This window comes from Chrysochloris asiatica, unplaced genomic scaffold (genome assembly GCF_000296735.1).
Source record: "Chrysochloris asiatica unplaced genomic scaffold, ChrAsi1.0 scaffold00003, whole genome shotgun sequence".
In the NCBI taxonomy this organism is placed as follows: domain Eukaryota; kingdom Metazoa; phylum Chordata; class Mammalia; order Afrosoricida; family Chrysochloridae; genus Chrysochloris; species Chrysochloris asiatica.
In genome coordinates this window covers 30,323,363-30,344,381 of record NW_006408521.1, presented here as the reverse complement: position 1 = coordinate 30,344,381, position 21,019 = coordinate 30,323,363, and the positions used below count along the sequence as shown (strand labels likewise).

At 40.3% G+C, this 21,019-nt stretch overlaps 1 protein-coding gene across 2 annotated transcripts in view; it reads right to left on the bottom strand.

Moving 5' to 3' along the window:
* CNNM2 (cyclin M2) overlaps window positions 1-21,019 on the bottom strand; it is a 202,168-nt gene that overhangs the window by 9,960 nt on the left and 171,189 nt on the right. For both annotated transcript variants that reach the window (XM_006831303.1, XM_006831304.1), the window contains exons 3-4: window positions 17,168-17,305; window positions 14,971-15,140 (exon numbers count right to left, since the gene is read on the bottom strand). In XM_006831303.1, the coding sequence (XP_006831366.1) occupies window positions 14,971-15,140; window positions 17,168-17,305 (308 nt within the window). The remainder of the gene's footprint in view (window positions 1-14,970; window positions 15,141-17,167; window positions 17,306-21,019) is intronic.

Below are 21,019 nucleotides of genomic sequence, written 5' to 3'. Positions count from 1 at the left end.
AAAGAAAAACGGGGTATTTTCAGACAGAGAGTTATTGGCGCTAAGTGCCTTTGAGCCAGTTCCAACTCACAGCCACCTTGTATAGCGTTTCCAAGGGAGGAGTTGAACTGCTGCCCTTGCAGTTAACAACCTAGTGCTTATCCTACATCACAATTACCTGGAATCTATTGTGAACTCTATACAAGATTTTGTGCTTCCTCAGATCCTTGCCTAAATTCCTTTCCCCCAAAATCCCAAGGAGGGATTTAAAACCTCAGCAATCTCTTATCATTTCGACATGGGAGGGGCCTAATTCACTTTACATATGAAAAATGGACATGCACTGTCCTTGCTGTTAAGTGCCTATGCATAGATGGTCAAACTGTGATACAACACTTCTACACTTTGACTTAGTATCTTCCCAACATTCTTAGTTCTTGGAATTCAGGAGCCCTCCCAGTAATGAAAAGATAATGTTTTAGCTCCACCAGGAGAACAAACCCTGAGAAGGTGCTGGGTGACAGGCACCTGAGCTGATCTGTGGGAGTGAGAGGCAGAGTCAGGGTCATGGGTCAGAATGGTTTGTGGCCAAGGAAGAAGCAGAGTACTAAGCTGGGTCCCAGAGTCAGAACCCACTCCCATCTCATTTGCACAGTGTCCTGACCAACTGGGTAGATAGATACCTTCAGGTCAATCCTGCGTCCTCCAGATTCTCAAGAGGCCCCTGAATGTCATCCAAGTGTCTCAGAAAGCACCTTGAGAAAGTCTTCATCAGGACCAAGCTCCCCTTTCCTCTCCAAGACTTCCCTTTCTCTAGCTTGTCTACAACTTCTCTTTTACCCGTACCCATTCTTCTGGGGACAGACTGGACCTTATTTGTCCACCATAACCACTTCATGTTAGGTACTCAATGTGTTTTCTAGGCTATTGAAATAAATTCAAATGTGAGTTTCACTTGTAGATTTCCAAGCAAAAAAACCCCCCAAAAACACAGAAAGCTTCTTGTCCACATTCCCTACAACAATTGCCTCTCCGATGAGAGAAACGTCTATATGGTCCTCTACCACGGTGACCAGAATTGAAGCTACTTTTTATTGACTAGGAATTGTGCTAACATGTTACATACAGTGTTTTATTAATGGAGTCCATGCTTACAACACCTCTATGTTACATACAGTGTTTTATTAATGGAGTCCATGCTTACAACACCTCTACGAAGTGTAGATGATTGTCCCCCTCTTGTAAATGAGGGGAGTGGGGTTCAGAACAAGTAAGTAATCAAACAAGCTTTTAACCAACACATTACACCAGCCACTGGTGCAAAGTCTCCTCAATATTTGCTTTCTGTCATTTTGATTGCTCCCTTCTCTTAATGTAAACAATTCTCGGCTTTTAAAAAAAATAAATAAGAAAAAGAATTTAAAACTCCACCCCTTAGTGTAAAATCAGCCTACAAACAAAAGGTGCTGAGATCTCCTAGCACACAGGGTTACTACAGTCCCTTCCCCTAAGAGTGGACAGTCCAGGGGATACAAGACAGCACATGACAACCAGTGACAAGTGGTAAGCAAAAGCTCTACATGAACAAAAAGAGAGCAGAAATCCAAGGCGGTCAGAGGATAAAGAACATACTTTCTGTTCTTCTAATTACTGACAAATATAACAAAGGAAATAAACTCTGAAGATGAATAGGATTAGCTGATCCAAGACAAAGGAGTGGTGTGAAGGAAGGTCAGAGGCAGACTGCAGGCTCTGGTTTGCATAGAAGAGGAGAAAGAGACTGATTTGAAAGGTCATGGTGAGCGGGATGAAGCTCACTGAATGACAGGCTAAGAGCTCAAGGAAGAATAAGTCTAGACTTAGATGCAGTAAGAGAAGCCATGAATGAACAATCACTGTAACTTGGAGAGACACTGTCATTGTTAAGTACCCTCGAGTCAGTTCTGACTCAAATGGACCCTGTAGTAGGGTTTCCAAGGAGTGGCTGCTGGGTTTGAACAGCTGACCTTGTGGTTTGCAGTCCATTATTGATCCTACAGCACCACACCAGAAGTCCTTGTTGAGACTCTAGGGAGGAGACGTGTAAAGGAGAAAGAAAGAGTCAACTATCACAGTCAAAGTCGGCTTGGAGTATGTGAACACCAGGAATGGAGATGGAGAATTAGAGGTAAGAGAGGGAGAAAGAGGCCAAATCCCAGTTTAGAACAATGTCATTTGAAGAACCCGTTAAAAAGACTGAAATGGAACAGCGAAGGTCAGGGTGAGGTCAGAACTGGAGAGGGAGTTCTAACAGTAGAAAGAGAAAGAGCTGGGAAGAGAAAAGGACCAGACTGCAAGCAGCAATTGAAGACTAGAAGGAGTTCAATATGGCACCAAGGAAAGAAAGAGACCAACGGAGAAGAACCAGACAATGGTACCAAGATAGAAACTAGGAGAGAGAAGAAATCCACATATAACAGGATGTTTCAGCTGTGTCAAATGCCACAGAAGGTCAAGGAGAGTGAGACCATGGAGGAGGGAGTCACTGGTGGCTTTCAGGAGTATTTCCCACACCAGAGAAGAATGAAATCAGACAGAACGAAAGTGGTACAGACAAGAGAGTGTGCCAATAACAGGGTGACTTCTGGTTAAAAGGAGAAGTGGCAGAGGGCTTGGCACCAGAGTCAATAAAAATAAAGGCTGTTGTCCCCTAAACAAATAATAAATAAGGGGGAAACGGATGTAGACCGTGCAGACCCGGCCAGGAGTTCAAGGCCCTGTTGGCCCAAGCGTTGCAGACCGTCCAAACCATAGGCTCTGAGGATCAGACTTTAGCCACCTAGCAGACATAGCAAACTGTCCCTCATCTGATTATTCAGTTATGCTTGTTAGTAATCACATACATGAGCCCTGGATATCCACAGATAAATGTAAAAACCTTCCCTAAAAGCCGAGACTGTAAATTCCAAAAAGGCAAAGTCCCCCCTCCCCACCCCCCCGAAAATAAAAGGAGAAAAGCCAAAGAGGATAGAGAGAAACACTGTTGACTGATGATGTATGGAGGGGATTGTAATCAATGTAATGAAACAAGTCATATGAATGTGAAACTGATGATGTGCCCTGTAAACTTTCACTCAATCCACAATAAAAACCTTAAAAAAATAAAAATAAAGGCTGTTTAGGGACTCAGGGGCATGAGGGAAAGCAGGGAAGAAAGCCAGCTAATATGAAGAAGGAGAGAGGGTGACTGAGGAAGCAAAAGCCCAGAGCTGGCAGGAAAAAATGGACACACGGAGAAGCGGCTGACCTTACAGGAGGCAAAGGTCCTTGGGTGAGGAGGGGGAGGAACGAGGGTCACAGTATTCAGAGTTAATATGTATGAAAAGTGCCATTTAAAAATGTCTTATCACAAATGTGGTTGGCAGGACCCATCTCTTAACACGAATCTTCTACAAAATATCAGGAGGATGTATCACTACCCAAACAAGACCCTGTGAATTAAACTCTGCTTATCTCTTGGAAAGGCAATGCTTCTGGGTATTATTCAGCAGTAGTAATGTCTTTCAGGCTTGGAATCTCTACCTCTGTCCTCTGTCAAAGACAGACATTCCCAAACACTTTATGTACTGGAATCATATACAGATTAAAAAAAAGAAAAATACTGATGCCTAGGGAAAATGCAGAGCAGAACTCTAGATTCTCAAGAACTCTACTGATACTTGTCTAAAGCCATGGGTGCAGAATGAAGGCCTGCAGCTACTGTCCTAAAATAATCCTTAAACCTTAAACCAAAAATAATCCCTGAAGTCTTCTTAAAACCCAATCACAGTTTAGCTCAACTAGTTTTAAAAAAGGTCTGCCTTGAGCACTACGTTCTTTTAAGAACTTATCTCCATGAGATAAACTGACAACATTAACCCAAAAGCTCAGACAGAAGCTTAGTGGGCAGTGCGCTGATGTTGATGAGGGAGAAGGTGGCTGCACAAGCGGAAGAGCATAATCAATGCCGCTGGACCATAACTGTAGCAACCACTGAATTGATGTGTTTTGTTGTATGTATTCTCAACTACAACAAAGTGAAATAATGACCCCTAGCTCTGGTAGCGTAGTGGTTACGAATCGGGCTGCAAACCTTAAGGTCAGTGGTTCGAAACTACCAGCCGCTCCGCGGGAGAAAGATGAGGCTTTCTACTCCCGTAAGGATTTACACCCTTGGAAACCCTGTACAGGGTCGCTATGGGTCGGGACCGACTCGAAGGCACTTCACAACAACAACAACAGTATGGAGTTCTGGTGTGGTGCTGTGGGCTAATGCACTGGACTGCAAAGTTGGTTTGAGCTACAAGGTCAGCAGTTCAAGCTCACCAGCTGCTTCTCGGAAACCCTATACAGGGTCGCTATGGGTCAGAACTGACTCGACGGCACTTAACAACAACACTCCCCAAACTAGAAGTCAGATATAGAAAACCAAAGCCCACTACCATAAGTTGATTCTGACTCAATGGCAACCCTGTATAGGGTTTTCAAACTATCAATCTTTACAGGGCCAGAAAGCCTCATCTTTCTCCTGCCAAGCAGCAAGTGGATTTGAGCTGCCCAATATTGTGGTTAGCAGTCCAGTACTTATCCTACACCACCAGCAGGACAGATACAGGATTGCTAACTTTTTATTTCCTACATAATGATCAAAAGTTTTATATCCTACTTTATGATCATTAGGAAACAGATAATAATAATCATCAGCTGTCACCATAATTCAGTAAAAGACCAGATATTAACCCCCAAAATAGATAATTTCAGAATAAAAGACCTTTAAGCTGAGTACACACAGCTTTATGACAAACTCATTGTGACTATTTTTTTCATTTTGCCTCAAACTGGTTAAAAAAAATTACACTAATTTTATTTCATTTATGAAACTGCAATAGACTAAAGGACCCCTTCTTTTCCATCTCGCATTCTATGATTCTATCATTCCCTAAGTTTTTTAGAATTGCCTAGCCCTATGGCCCTCTTTCTTGGAATTAAGCTTTTCTGGCAGGCACTTTTTAGAAACATCCAATAAAGACATTTATTTGTTTGTGTGTGTCAATGGCTCTAAAAAAGTGGTCATTTTCAAACAAACTCACTGCTGCTGCTGAATGCTGTCAAGTTAGTTCCATATCATAGTGACCCTGCATAGGGTTTCCAAGGCTGTATTATCTTTATAGGAGCAGAAAGTCTAACCTTTATCCTGTGGAACGGCTGTTAGATTCAAACTGCTGACTTCATGGCTAGTAGCCCAACACATAATCCACTAAGCTACCAGGTCAAATCAACCAACCAGTACACCAATTATGGTCACCCCACCAAGAAATGGCTTCCCTGACTCAAAACCAGATAACAACATCCCACAGAGGGCAGGAACTACATCTCAATTTTACCTCAGTCATAACATTCATAAACTTACTCTACTCTAGCTTAGCATCAAAAAGAACAGGACAGGATAGGATGGGCTCCAGGTAGTCCCAAGGGAACCTAGGGCTTCATGTTTGTAAAGTGATAAAATCAAAAATCCTCACTGTAACCAAGCAAAGCTGGACTTCTTGTATAACGTTATCATCACAGAATCCTACCTTCCTTTGGAAGAAGTTAGTAACTTTGAGACAAGGTTATGCACTAAGCATTCACAAAGTACAATTCTCTAAAGAGGAAATCCTATGGCATCCTAGTCACTGCAGGCCCAACCATCGCAGTGCAAACAAGAAGAAACAATCAGTGTGTGTCATCGACCCTTAAGATTGGAGAATTTTTCAAATGTCAATGCTGAGAATTTTGGTCTCCAGTTCACTCTCACGTGAGTCTTTCCTTGTTGCGTTGTTTTTTAAAATCACCGTAAGAAAATACACTGGGCTTGGTCCCAGAAAGGAGCTACTTAAATGTCAGGGGCACAAACATCAGGTTACATACACCAACACTCACACCACATCTGTCCATGACCCGGTGTAACCCTTGGGCTTCAACATTCTCTAGGAATATTTCTCAATCTGAAAATGTAGTTCTGGGAGACTGCAGATTTGCTTCATAAAGTTACAATTTTCAAAAGAATTTCAGTGGTCAAAAAATTGACTAACATAGTTTGGGCCATCGGCTTGACCATCTTCTAACCAAGTGTTACCACCAGATGTCAGTGCCCACATTTGCATTCTTGTTTATAAGCACACTGGTACAAAGCTATGCTACGTGTAACACTGTGGCCAAACCTTTGCACTCAATCAACTGGGTGCTAGGTAACAATAAATGCAGAATCAGAGACCTGCCAAGCAGACTTAAAGAGTCAGAACCTGCATGTAACAAGATCCCCAGGTGATTCCTACCCTCATTAAAGTTGGAGAAGCACGGAGCTAAAGCGAAAGGACCAGAAAAGGATTTAACATGTAAAAAACTCAGATTGTGCCAAGTAATAGCACAATCAATTCCGGAAACATTCAAGGAGCTCATTCATGTTGAGCAAAAGGGATGAAGGTCCATTCAACCCTGGACATCAGGAGGCCCGAGGGTAAGACCCCACACGAGAGCGTACCAGCCACTGAGCTTCAGCATCAGTCAAACAAGACCACCTACACATTTTGAATTTCATCTTAACTTGAAAATTTCCTTTCATTAAGAGTTCTAAGGAACTTCCACCTAGTTTTATAATTACACATGTTATTAACCAGAGGAGTCAAAAACAGACTCAACACTGGGAATCCAACTTGACGATTTTCTTTTTTACTGCCTGTTATCTATATTTGACTCAAGACTGAGAATCCGTTATCACCCTGGCACACAAGACCCTGCAACTCAAAAATCTTTCAGAAGGTTCAACATGAAGACTTAACATTCCTTTCCCATAATGATGTACAGCCTCAGAAACTCTGTACAGGGTTGCCATGAGTTGGAACTGACTCAATGGCACTTAACAACAAATCTGTCAGAAACCTTAAAAAAAAGAATGTATGGACAGGGCAGATACAAAAAATGTTAACATTAACCTGAGACTGAAAATCAGTAAGGAAAATTAACTACAGAGAAAATGTGTTCTTTTCTATTGGTTATATAAATGGGAAAGAAAACGGACACTCTTTTTGTTCGACTATTATTCTTTATACTAACATCATCATTTGGTTACACGCAATGGAGAACATTCACTGTTTTTTATTTGCATGTTCAAACACTTTCCAACAAATTCCTCAATATGAAACACTAACAATATAAATTAAATGTTGTTGTTAAGTGCTGTCGAATTGGTTCCAACCCATGATGACCCTGTATAGGGTTTTTTGAGAAGTGGCTGGTGAGCTTGAACTGCCTACCGTGTGATTCAAACCTGCTTTGCAGTCCAGCACATTTAACCCACAGCACCACACCAGAACTCCATATAAATTATATAGTAATCTATTTATTACTCCATCTATATTCAAAAATAGTTCACAACAGTAGAATTAACTGCGTAGACTACTTTCTTTACTTGACATATTTTTGTATGTATATGCTTTATATATTTTTCATGACTACATAATGATTCTTCATATTATTGTATCACAATTTGATTAGATACAGGGCCTAGTTCATATTTAATACATTTGCAATAAATACATTTGCATATATAGTCTGTCCTGGTGGAACTGTAGGATAAGCACTCTACCTACCATAAGGTCGGTCTGAACCACAAGGTTGACAATTCAAATTTACGAACCGCTCCCGGGAAACCCTATACTGAGTTGATATGCGTTGACTCAATAGCACTTAACAACAACATATAGTTCTTTAAGATAATGACTTCTTTAGACGCCTAGGCATGAGGATTGTCTGTCTGTACTCCCAAGCATGAGGCTGCCAGTTCAAAGGGAATCAAAGGTATTACAGGGCTTCGTTTTTGTCCATTAGTTTTTGGTTTTTTATTATTATTATTATTTGTTTGTTTTTTTTGGGGGGGAGGGAGTCTGCTTTCTAAAGTCAGGAACACATGCTTATGTTACCAACAACCTTTCTGACACTTACTGATGTGAGTCTAATACTTCCCGAGTGCCTAGGGCAGGTTTGGGTTCTGTGGGTATGATACCAAGCAAGCCTAGCATTTTACACATGGTATGATAGCCTCTAATTGCTACCATTTTATTTAGGAATTTTCCATCAATGTTCACAAGTGTGATTGACCCAGAATATTATGAGGTTTTAAGTTTAACCTCAGGTTGTTGTTAGGTGACATCGGTACCGACTCATAGCGACCCTATGCACAACAGAATGAAACACTGCCTGGTCCTGGGCCAACCGCACAATCGTTGCTACGTCTGAGCCCATTGCTGCCGCCACTGGGCCAGTCCAGCTTGCTGAGGGTCTTCCTCTTTTTCTCCAACCCTACATTTTACCAAACATGATATTCTTCTCCAGTGACTGGTCCCTCCTGACAATATGTCCCAAATATGACAGAAGGAAGTCTGTCCATCCTGGCTTCCAAGGTACTTTTAATTCTCCTCCAACACCGTGACTCAAATGCATCTATTCCTCTATGGTCTTCCTTATTCACTGTCCAACTTTCGCATGCATATGAGGTTACTGAAAACACCATGGCTTGTGTCAGGCACACCTTAGTCCTCAAGCTGACATTTATTTTTACTCTTCAAACACTTTAAAGAGGTCTTGTGCAGCAGATTTGCCCAACGTAGTACATCGTTTGATTTCTTGACTGCTGCTTCCATTCCATGAGTGTAGATAGATGGTTGATCTGAGCAAAATGAAATCTTTAACAACTTCAATCTTTTCTTCATTTATTGTGATTGGTCCAGTGGTGAGGATTTTTTTTTCTTTACATTGAAATGTAACCCATACGGAAGGCTGGGATCTTTGATCTTCCTCAGTATTTTAAGTCCTCTTCACTTTTACCAAGCAAGGTTGTATATCATCTACATATCACTGGTTGTTAATCAGTCTTCCTTCAATCCTGATGCCACATTTTTTTTCATGTAATCCAGCTTCTCAAATTATGTGTTCAGCATACAGATAGGCACACACCTTTCCTATATTTAAACCATTTGGTGTTCCCTTGTTTTGTTCAAACAAATGCCTCTTGGTGTATGTAGTTTCCTCACGAGCACAATTAAGTGTTCTGGAATACTAATACTTTGCAATGCCTGTCATAATCCACACAGTCGAAAGCCTTTGTTTGCACAGTCAATGAAACACAAGTAAACACCTTTCTGGTATGCTCTCCTTTCAGCCAAGATCCATCTAATGTCAGCAATGATACCCCTCATTCCACATCCTCTTCTGAATCCGGCTTGATCCTCTGGAAGTTCTCTGTCAATGTATGGTTGCAACAGTTTTTGTAGTATCTTCAGTAAAACTTTACTTGCATGGGATATCTATGATATTGTCTGATGATTTCTGAATTCTGTTGGGTCACCTCTCTTTGGAATGGGCACAAATACAGATGTCTTCCAGTCAGTTAGCTGGAAGAGTAGCCATATTAACCATAAAAAAACGTATCTGACTATCAGACGATCGCATTCTAATTGTATAATATAGCAGTTACGAGTTCTTTCATTCTCATTTTTTTCCTAGCAAAACCTTTAATTCTAACTGCTTTTTCTCTTTTTATCACATAAGCATAATACATGTACCTAGTAAAAAATTCAAACCATATAAAGGAGAGCAAAGTCTCCCTTCCACAGCTAATTCCAGTCTTCCAAGTTGTCTTCACTACAGACAACCACTATTACCAGTTTCTTAATCTTCCAGAGCAATCTCATACCTATATGAAGGGACTTCAAAAAGTTCATGGAGAAATGAAATGAAAAGCTAAGTGAACTTTTCCATGGGTATTCTGAAGCCCCTTTGTGCATGTGTGTGTTTCTGTAAAAGAAAGTCTTTTCCTCCTTTACGCTTATGAGAGCAGACTATACACTCTGTACTGAATCTTACACATCAACTTATGTAAGAGAACTGAGCACAATCTTAATGTGGCTTAATATTGCTTTTTAAAATTTCTAGCTTTATATCATGACCGGAGCTCTGGTAGCGTAGTGATTACAAATCGGGCTGGCAACCTTAAGGTCAGCGGTTCGAAATTACCAGCCGCTTCGCGGGAGAAATATGAGGCTTTCTACTCCCGTAAGGATTTACACCTTCGGAAACCCTGTACAGGGTCGCTATGGGTCGGAACCAACTCGACGGTCACTTAACAAAATGTCATGACCAATTCAACTGGTTATATGAAATTTCTATCTTTTCGTATATACTTGGTGGTGGTAGTTACATGTGGTGGAGTTGGTTTCGACTCACAGTGACCCTGTATAGGGTTTCTGAGGCTGTAAATCTTTACAAGAGCAGAAAGCCTCACCTTTTTCTCGCGGAACCGCTGACCTTGAGGTTAGCTGCCCGACTTATAACTACTACGCTACTTAGAACTTACTTTTGTGACATAGTAAATGATCAATATTTATGAAAGAGCCACACAAACTTTTTAAAAACTACATTTCTCTGGCTTTTCTGTTTAATTTTCTCCAGATCTTTTTTTTTTTTTTACTAGTTTGTGCAATTTAAAACCATCAGCATTTTTCTTGTATGCTTGCTCTTACGATGGTGGAGAAATTTTTCTACCAAAATTATGTTTCCATCCACTTCCACTTTTTACATTTAAAAAATGTTATTTAGGGAAAAGGAGCTTTGGTGGTGCCGTAATTAAAGCACTTAGCTGCTAACCAAAAAGTTGGTGGTTTGAACCCACCAGAAATTCTATAGAAGGATGTGGCTGTCTGCTGTAAAGATCTGCAACCTCGGAAAGCCTGTGGGACAACTCTACTGTGTTAACTCAGTGGGATCAGGTTTGGTTTTGCGTTTTAGGACACATGGAGTCCATACGTAGTCCTGGTGTGGCACTGCATGTTAATATGCTGGGCTGAAAAATTGGTCTGAACAGCAAGGCTGGCAGTTCAAGCTCATCAGCTGCTCCTTGGAAACCCTATACAGGGTCACTATGGGTCAGAACCATTTCAACAACACTCAACAACAACAATAAGAATCAATTAAATTGTTTTCATGATTTATTGTTACTTTTAGAGTTGTTTTTATTGATCCTCAATATATTTTAGTTTTAAAATCCTGGCGCTGCAGGATAAGCACTGGACCTCAAGGTCAGTGGATCAAACTCACCAGCTGCTCCTCAGAAACCCTATACACGGTTGCTATGAGTCAGGACCAATTGAAACACACTTAACAACATAACTACATAGTGGGAGGTATGTGCATGGTAATTTACGGAATGCTTTTAATTTGTTCTACTTAAATTATTGGAGTCCTGGCATGGCATTGTGGTTAGTGCACTCAACTGCAAAATTGGTTTGAATCGCAAGGTCAGTGGTTCAAGCTCACCAGCTGCTCCTTGAAAACCCTATATACGGTTGCTATGGGTCGGGATTGATTCAAAGGCATTTAACAACAACGCAAATGATTAATTATGAATAAATTAGACTTTATTTCATCTAGGGTTAAACTGAAAAACGATGTGGGTGTGGTGCTGGAGGATAAGCACTGGACTGCAAGGTCATTTGAACCACAAGGTTGTCAGTTCAAACTCACCAGTTGCTTCTCAAAAACTCTCTACAGGGGCAGAACTGACTCGAGGACACATAACAACAATTACAAAGCCAAAGCCAAACCACAGCCACTGTCATCACAGTGACCCAATAAAGGGTTTCTGAGAGAGTTTCTCCCACCTTGAGGCTGGTAGGTTTGAACTGCTGAACTGAGGTTAGCAGTCCAATTAATAAGGAACCCAAGGGCTCCTTATTAATATTTAACTTTATTCTAAATATCAATTACTTCAGAGAAGCGCTGTTTCTGGAGTCTGAGGAAGGGGCGTCTCACTGGCTCTGAGGCAGAGGAAGGAGGGGCAGAGACTGCGGTTCCCTTTTGCTTCCACGCTACTTAAACGGTTCACGCTCAAGAACTTCATTTCTCAATGGGTAAGTGACTCTGTGAGGGGAATACGCTTTGTAAACCACGCTTTGTAAACCATGATCGCTATGTTAGACTGACTGAGGGCACTATGGTCCTTTAATCTGATACAGTATGGGGGTAAGGAGCCCTGGTGAAAGAGCTACACAAAACATTTCATAAAATACATTTCTCTGGCTTTCCTGTTTAATTTTGCCCAAATCTTTTTATTTGCTTTATTTTTGCTAATACTTAAGAGATCAAACAACTATTGAATAATTCTTCTGCAATGATTAAGTGCTCCATTACTAAACTAAAGGTTGGTGATTCAAATTCACCCAGAAGCTTTGCAAGAGCAGATGTGAAGATGTTCCCGTAAAGACGACAGCTTAGGAACCCTATGGGGCAGCAGTTCTCCTCTGTCTCATGGACTCACTCTACCCAATGGCACCCAACCAGAGTACACTCTGGGCATCTCAAGAAATTGGCTGCTCTGCAAAACCATGTTGTTACTGCTGATTCAAACCAACTTGAGGACACCTAAACTCTTAGTGAACCCATGTGACAGTCTTCTCTCTCATATAGTTGCTGAGTGGCTTTCGAACTACCAACCTTTCCATACCATCAAGTGCTTAAACATTGTGCCACCAGGACCCTTTTGCAAAACCCTTTTTTAGCCAACTCTATAGTTTAAACACTTTTGTAAGTCCTTTTAATCAAGCACATACTATTTATAAAACTCACAAAATCATTAGTTTGAGAGTCCAAAAAACTTGTCTCATTCACATAATATTTAATATGAAATTGGTATTCAAATATAGGTATATCTGTCCTGGTGTGGTACTGTAGGATAAGCACTGCACTGCCAACCACAAGGTTGGTGGTTCAAACCCACCAATCACTCTTTGGAAACCCGATACCAGGTCACTAACACTTAAAAATATCAACATGTCTTATCAAAAATATCTGTAAAAGATTTATTTCTAAATGGACAGGGATCATGAAATCTCTCAGCTATAAAATTCATTTGTAGATCCATCAGTCAGAAACGCCATTTTTATATAACAGCAGTACAATATTGAATCATAACATATGATTGTATAAAAACAGACAATTGATAACCATATCATTTCTAATATTGCTCCTGGAATTAACAAGTCAATCTTCAAAGTTCTCCTGAAAAACAGTCTTTAATTCAGGTTTTTGGGGGTTAAGCAATCTTTACATCTAGCTTTTATGAGAAACAAGAATATTCAAATAAATAAATTACATGACTCAAAAATGTTGTGCTTTGTCTTCATAGGAAATGAATTCAGGGTTGAAAAGACTGAGATTAGTACAATAAGACTGGAGTTGAGTAAGACTTGTAGTAAACCTGCAAACAGAAGCTTCAAAGACTGCTGTATGAGAGTGGCATGTAACCAGTAAATTCATGCCATAGTTCCTCAATCCTGCTTCCAAATACTATATGATAGTGGTGTGTAACCAGTTATTCAGAACATTTTTCATTGTTTCTCAATATTCCTTGTAGACCTCGCAGTACTGCCCAAACATTGCAGGGTTTCTGATATCTGAATATCTGATAAAAGTTATTTTCAAACAAAAAGAACCTTTTCAATTAATTTAGGTAATTGGGGCCTTGCTGGCCTCATGTAAATTATAGGGCCTCTCTCAGCAGTTTAAAACTACCAGCCATTCCATGAGAGAAAGATGAGACTCTCTGCACCCATAAAGATTTACAGCTTTGGGAATCCTATGCAGGGTCGCTATGAGTCAGAACCGACTCAACGGCACACCACCACCACCACCAAGTACCAGTTCATTTTGCTGCATCCACTATCAAAAATCATGGATGCAGCAGTCAAGAACTCAAACTACACATTGCATTAGACAAATCTGCTATACAAGACCTTTTTAACGTTTTCAAGAGCAAAGATGTCGGTTTGAAGACCAAGGTGAGCCTGCACCTAAGCCATGGTGTTTTCAGTACCTTCATATGTATGTGAAAGCTGGACAGTGAGTAAGGAAGACTGTAGAAGAATTGATGCTTATGAGCTATGGTGTTGGAGGAGAATATTAAAAGTACCATGAACTGCCAGAGACCAAATAAATCTGTGTTGGAAGAAGTACAGCCAGGATTCTCCTTAGAAGCCAGGTTGGCAAGACTGTGTCTCTCGTACTTTGGACGTATTATCAGGCGGGACTAGACACTGGAGAAGGGTATCCAAAAGGAGGAAGCCCCCCTCCCTCATGAGATGGATTAGCACACTGGTAGAAACAATGCACTGAAGCTTAACAACAATTAAGGAGCTTTCAGGACGGGGCAGTGTTTCCTTATGGTGTGTGATAAGGTCGCTGTGAGTCAGAACCAACTTAACGACACCTAAAAACATTAACACTAAGTACTAAGTACGGTCTTGTAACAATACTCCAATTCGTATCTAGGAACCGACCAAAAATATAAGAAATCAGAGGCTAATATTCTTGTATTTCTTATAAAAGTAATTCCTCAATAAAGATGTACAAAAAGTCAAGAAAACTATTTATTGTATATACTTGTCTTGCCACTTTATATAGGGGATTATGGTATACTGAGCAAGGATTAGTTATCATTGCCACGAGAGCTGGTATTATCACAGAAGTTCTTTATAAAATAAGAGCTATCAAGATCTCTCTAGGTAGTTGTAAAATACCAGCTTCCTAATAAGCAGTGGAGAAAGAAATGATTAAAAGACAACCCAAGATAACCCATGACACTTAAATTTCAAATGCCCAAAGGTACGTCCCCAAATTGTAAAATAATCCTAACCATCAGATTCACCATTCTGCATTTGACCAACACCTGAGCAATCACTAAATGCACCTTTCAGTCTTGGAAATTAAATAATGGTAGTGCTTTAAATTAGAATTGTTTTAAGGAAGAAAAACAAGAGAGATAAGGCAACCAGAAATTCAGTTTAACAAGCTTGACACCCATTCACCTACACCAAGTCTCTCCTCAGAACTTGAAAGATGAAACTCAATGAGATCAAGCAACTATTGAATAATTCTTCTGACCTGCAAAATGAGAACGAAGTAGTCTACAGGTTTGTTTCGCTGGTAGAGGTAGTATTCTGGGGCTTTCTTGTTCTTCTCATCATACTTCAGCTCCTGGATGACATTTGGGTGCTTTAGCAGCCTTAGAAGGATCTTCTCTGACATCTGGGATGGGCTAAATGCTTCTACTTCTATAGATATAAACACAACTTGATATTACACTTCAAATGGATGGAAAAAATTTATACTAGTCATGAAAGCTTTTAGATAAAAAGAATATTTGGAATCAAAGTGATACAACATGGATTAATGAGACTTCCATTTGGTGATCCACTGGGGGGCAGATTACCTGAGAGAAATTAGAAAATGCTGAGTTCTCATATTTGTTTCTTTAAAGTTTTCCTTCTCAACCTGTTATTTGTTTCAGTTCTCATATCAATACCCTAATTTTCTGACTGAGAACAATGAAAAATCAACCAGAAGCACACTCCATGACTGCCAGGACGCCCTGTATCCAGCCACCACAGTCTGACTGTCCCATGACAGCCAGAGGAGAAGCAAGGGCCGGGAAGCAGCTAGCTGTGGGTTAGTACCAGGTGCACAGATACAGGGACTCCACATCTCATTCTCCCATTGCAACTATCCTGAGAAATTCTGGGAACAAAGGAAGGGAGAAATTGAGAACAGAAGCAAAAGCATGTGTACACATCAACATGCACTCCAACTTGCTATTAAAAAATTGTTTTTTAAAGTAATGTTGACCAATATTTACAAAGGTGCTGATTTTATGTGAAATGAAAAACACCCAAATTATTGACTTATGGGTGCTGTACTAAAACTGGATTTTATAATAATCTTCAAGGATAATATTTCATTTGAAATTATATTTCTTAAATGATTATGAATGATAGTTCAGAGTTAGAAAAAGAATAATATATACGGTAAAGATACTGTTTAGAAATTATTGTATGTGAAAAATATTAACTCTGTATTGGCTTTTGTGCCTTTTTTGTATATAATGTAATAAAAAGAGTATACTGCAGAAATTTTGGAAAATACAAAAGAAAGAAAAAAAAATTACCCATAAACCAACCATTCAGAAAACCATTCTTAACTATTTGGTGAGCATTTCTTTCCAGTTCTTTACCTAGGCACATGTACCTGTGTATTTGTGTGTGTGTATACACAAAAACAGAAGTATACTCCTATGGTACTCACAGCTTTGTATTCTGTTTCCCCCACACTTTACATTATTAAATGATAGGTAATGTCACATGTAAGTGCTATATTGTGAACATTCCCAAGTTTCTGAAAGCATGGTATTTAAAAAGAATGCAGTATTCCATCATATAGTGGCTATTTGCCTTCTTTTCAGAATATTTTAGGTATACAGCATGCAGTTGAAAGGAATGAGCTGCCCATCTTGGACACAGACGTCTTCTAGAAGCCACTGGGTACACTTCTGATTTTCTTACACTTCCCCTGATCTACACAGCCATCTGGGGTTATGAGACAGGGCAGTGAGTCTCGTAAGTCCATTCAACCTTGGCCTCTTGGGAGCAGTCAGTGCCGGCTGGGTTGGTGGTTTAATACCGTGAACACTTGCCTTCTGGAATGGGCTCAAGTTAACAATCTGATTTGAAAAGATCATCGTGAAATCCATGTCAAAGTTCTTAGAATGTCTGATTTCATTAAAACCACAAAAGACAAAGATTAATTGTGAAACACTCTTTCTTCTTTGCAAATTATAGCACCTGTGTTACAATTGAGGTCCACCTGTTCTTCCAAGGCAAGCTGAAGAGAGAATACTCAACTGTCCAGTCAAACAATGATGAGGTGGGGGTCTGGATGGCATGTTAGTTTATTCCACACCAGCTGGTTCTACCCTGGGCTTAGCTGGAAGATGACCTGGCCTATGGTACACATGCAGTGTGGCACTGACATTCATCCTTACCTTTCAGACCAATTTTAAGTTACTGGTCCACCCCTGGTAAATGTCTCAGAGGGTTCATGCCGACACTGAACATAGGAGAGGAGAGAATTTAAAAAGAAAAAAACAAAACAAAACAAAAAACAAAACAAAAAAACAAAACACAAAAGTGGCATTACTTATCACCCCATTTCCCAGCCTCCATCCCCAGCCCACCCCAGTCAGTGGTGGGTGAGAAACACGCTTCAGGGTTGGTAGAGATTTCAAACCACGATAAGCGGCACTTGCCTGTTGCTAAGAAACGGTGCATTGCCAAGAGAAGCTGTGGTGATATTTTAACCTTCATCTCGCTGTCTGTCTGCTTAAAGGCAGAAAAATCTTGTTTTCTTTCACGATGGGCAACCTTCTTTTTCGTTCTGTTATCAGCTGGGGGAAGGAACAAGATAAGGAAAAAATAAGGAAGCGCATTCTTTTAGATCAGGGTTCTTGTTGAAAGAAAGACACAAAATATACCAGGAAAGCTAGTTTCTCTCTCCAGCTATGAACACAATACATACAAACACCACACAGGAAGAAGAAGGAGAGAGAGAATTCTCATCGTACAATCTACAGGGGAACAGGTAATCTAGTTACTATAACACATTTCATGAAGATCTTTACAAAAGCCCTTTAATGAATACCTTATTGGCAGACTTGAGCCAAAACCCTTATAGAATCACTGAAGGGGATTCACAGAGTTCATGGAAAAATTGATTGAAAAGATAATGGGTTTTCCTCACAAACTTTTTGAAGTCTCCTTGTATGTAATCACATAGCAACAGATTATCTAGTCTTCAAAGGCAAACACCAAAAAAATACAAACAACAAAACACTGAAAACCAGGTGGTGCCTGGAGTGGCTCTGTGGGTTAATGCGCTGGACTGTTACATTGGTTTGAACCTCAAAGTCAGCAGTTCAAATTCACCAGCTGCTCCTTGGAAACCCTATACAGGGTCACTATGAGTCAGAACTGACTCAACGGCACTTAACAACAGCAACAATCAAGTCAACTCCAACTCATGGGACCCCATCTTGCACAGTCGCACTACATCCCATACGGTTTGGAAGGCTATGATCATTTGGAAACAGAGGCCTTTCTTCTGAGGTGCTTCTGGCGGCTGTGAATTACACCCCCTTTGGATGACAAGCAGCACACAGGGACTTCTGGGTGCACACAGCCTCTTGCTACTTAGTTCACACTTAGTGAAAACCATTACTGTGCTACATAGGGCATAGGGACACACCTGCCCTACCTTGACAAGGTAGTCTGAGGACTAAGGTACACCTGACCCAAGCCATGTCTTTTCAATAGCCTCCTGTGCGTGTGAAAGTTGGACAATGAATAAGGAAGACCATGGAAGAATTGACACATTTGGATTATGGTATTGGCGAAGAATATTGGCAGTACCATGGGCTGCCCGAAGAACAAACAAGTTGTCTTGGAGAAATACACTCGGAATGCTCCTTGGAATCAAGAATGGCAAGACTTTGTTTATCTCATTGCTTAGGACATGTTGTCAGAAGAGACCAGTTCCTGGAGAAGGACTTCATGCTTAGGTAAGTGGAAGATCAGTGATAAAGAGGAAGACCCACAACAAGATGGACAAACATGGTGGCAGCAACAATGGGCTCAAACATAACAATTGTGAGGATGTGCAGGACTGGGCAGTGTTCTAGTTGTGGAGAGGAGTGCTATGAACTGAAACCGACTCAATAGAACCTAACAACAACAACATCCTGTGTTAGAAGAGAAAAGCAAACAGAACCCCACAAAAATGACAAATGAGTTCGTTTCATTCTATCCAAGATGAGAATCTCACAGTCAAGCAAATATAAAGAAGGTGATCTCTAACAGGTGCTGGCAAATTCCCTCTGTAAAGATCCAGATAGTTAAGTATTTTAAGCTTTGAAGGCCATGCAGTCCTACAAGCAACTCCTCCACTTGACTGCTGCAGAAAAAGCAGCCAGAGACATAGATGAATGTGCAGGGCTGTGTTCCAATAAAACCTTATTTTATGGAAGGGGGACAAGATGGTGGAGTAGGCAGATGCGCTGAGCAGATCCTCTGCAACAAAGATCTGGGGGACCAAGTGAAATAGATACAGATGGTAGTCCTGGAACATTGAGGTTCAGAAGACAGGACAGAGAGGTGGACTGAGTGTTGAATGGAAGAGAAAGCTGAACAGGAGTAACAAGAGGGAAGAAAAACAGGTGGGCCATCAGTTGGTGAGCAGCAGTGTAGCCATCTTGAGCTTTTGCAAGTGGCTGATACAGCAGCCTGTGGGCCTGTACAGGGCAAGGCTGCAGGTGAGAGGTGAGAGACAAGTGGGGGTGCGTTCCTTCCCTGACCTCTTGCCCTTCTGTTGGCAGGGTCACAGCTAGTCTCACCATCGCCAACACAGCAGTCAGTGGTATACCATCTCTCCTGTGCAGCCTCTGCCCCGGGTCCTTCTAGAGGCATGTGAACCCGCCCTTAACTATGCTACACAAACAGCATATGGAGACCTGTGTTCAGACTTCCTTCCAGTCTGTCACATACACCAGGAGACAGGTGGTGAATATTGAGGACACACCAACATACAATCACCTGTTAAAATAAAAATACTATACCATCACAATGTCTTAGAGAAAATAATTTCAGCTTACAAGAAGAAACAAGACAGTGTCTCAAACAAGTGACCAAAATACAGAGTCAGGAAATACAGTACTAGAAATGCAATCAGAACTACCTGATACGAAATTTAAAAGAATGCTAATTTGGTACCTTCAAGGAAATGAAAGAAAGATTAACAAAAGGAAGAAATCAAGTAAACACAAGGAACAGACAGACAAATTAAAAACTGGAAATCATACAAAAACAGCGACTAGAAAGCTTAATACTAGGACTTCAGAAATAGATACGTTAAAGAGCAAAAATAGATAATATGCTAAAGGTAAAAAAATATGATTAAAATGGAATCAATGGAAACCCGAATCAGTTGAGTTTGAAAACAAATCTCTCAATACCCATCTCCAAGAGGAACAATCAGAAAAAGAATTTAAAAATCCAAAGAAAACCTAAGATTTACATGGGACACAGTCAAGAGGAATAACTTACTTGTGATCAGAATTCCAGAACAGGAAGAGACAAATAAAACCATACAGAAAACTGTCCCAACAGTTGTTGGAAGAAAATTTTGCTAATTATCATGAAAAGATAGCCACTCAAGAAACTAAACAAACTCCAAAAAGGATAGACCCCCAAAGAAAACTACCAAGACATCATCAAACTTTTCCAAACCAAAGACAGAAAAATTCATGACAGCAGCTCCAGAAAAAACAAAAAGTTACCTACAAAGGAGAACTAATTAAGACTGAGTTCTAATTTCTCAGCAGATACCATGCAGGCATGAAGACAGTGATATGACAAATATAAAACTCTGCAAGAAAAAAACTGCCAGGAATCATATACCCACCAAAACTGTCATCAAATACGACAGTGAAAGGACATTTCCAGATAAACAAAAATTAAAAGAATTGGCAAAAACCAGTCACAAAAAAAATCAAAACATTTTTTTTTCCCCACAAAAAACCACCTTTGTTGTTGCTGTTAAGTGCCATTGAGTTGGTTCCAATTCATAGTGACCCTGTTCCAAGGAGCAGCTGGTGGATTTGAACTGACAACCTTGTGGTTCAAACTGACATTGCAGTTGAGTGCTTAGCCTACAGTACCAAACCAGGACTCCAGTACTAAAGGGGCAGACAACTACCTGAGACTAATGTACATGAAAATAACACTCAATCCAGATTTAGAAGTATCCAAAGTAAAACAAACCTAGAAGACTGAGAATAGGGAACCAGAGATACCAGTATGCCAACAACAACAACAAAACAGAGTTAAAAATGGGGAAAAAATGTAGTTGTGGAACTTCCACATGAAGGGAAATCAAGTAGATTAATGGGAAAACAAAAACAACAACAACAAAAACACCGAACTAAACTAGACTAAGCCTTACTCCTAGCTCTAGTGCAACCCCTACCCCTACCTCTAACCTAACCTTAGCTCTAAATGAAGTTCCTAGGCCTTACATAGTCCTCATAGTCTTAACCCTAACTCCTTAT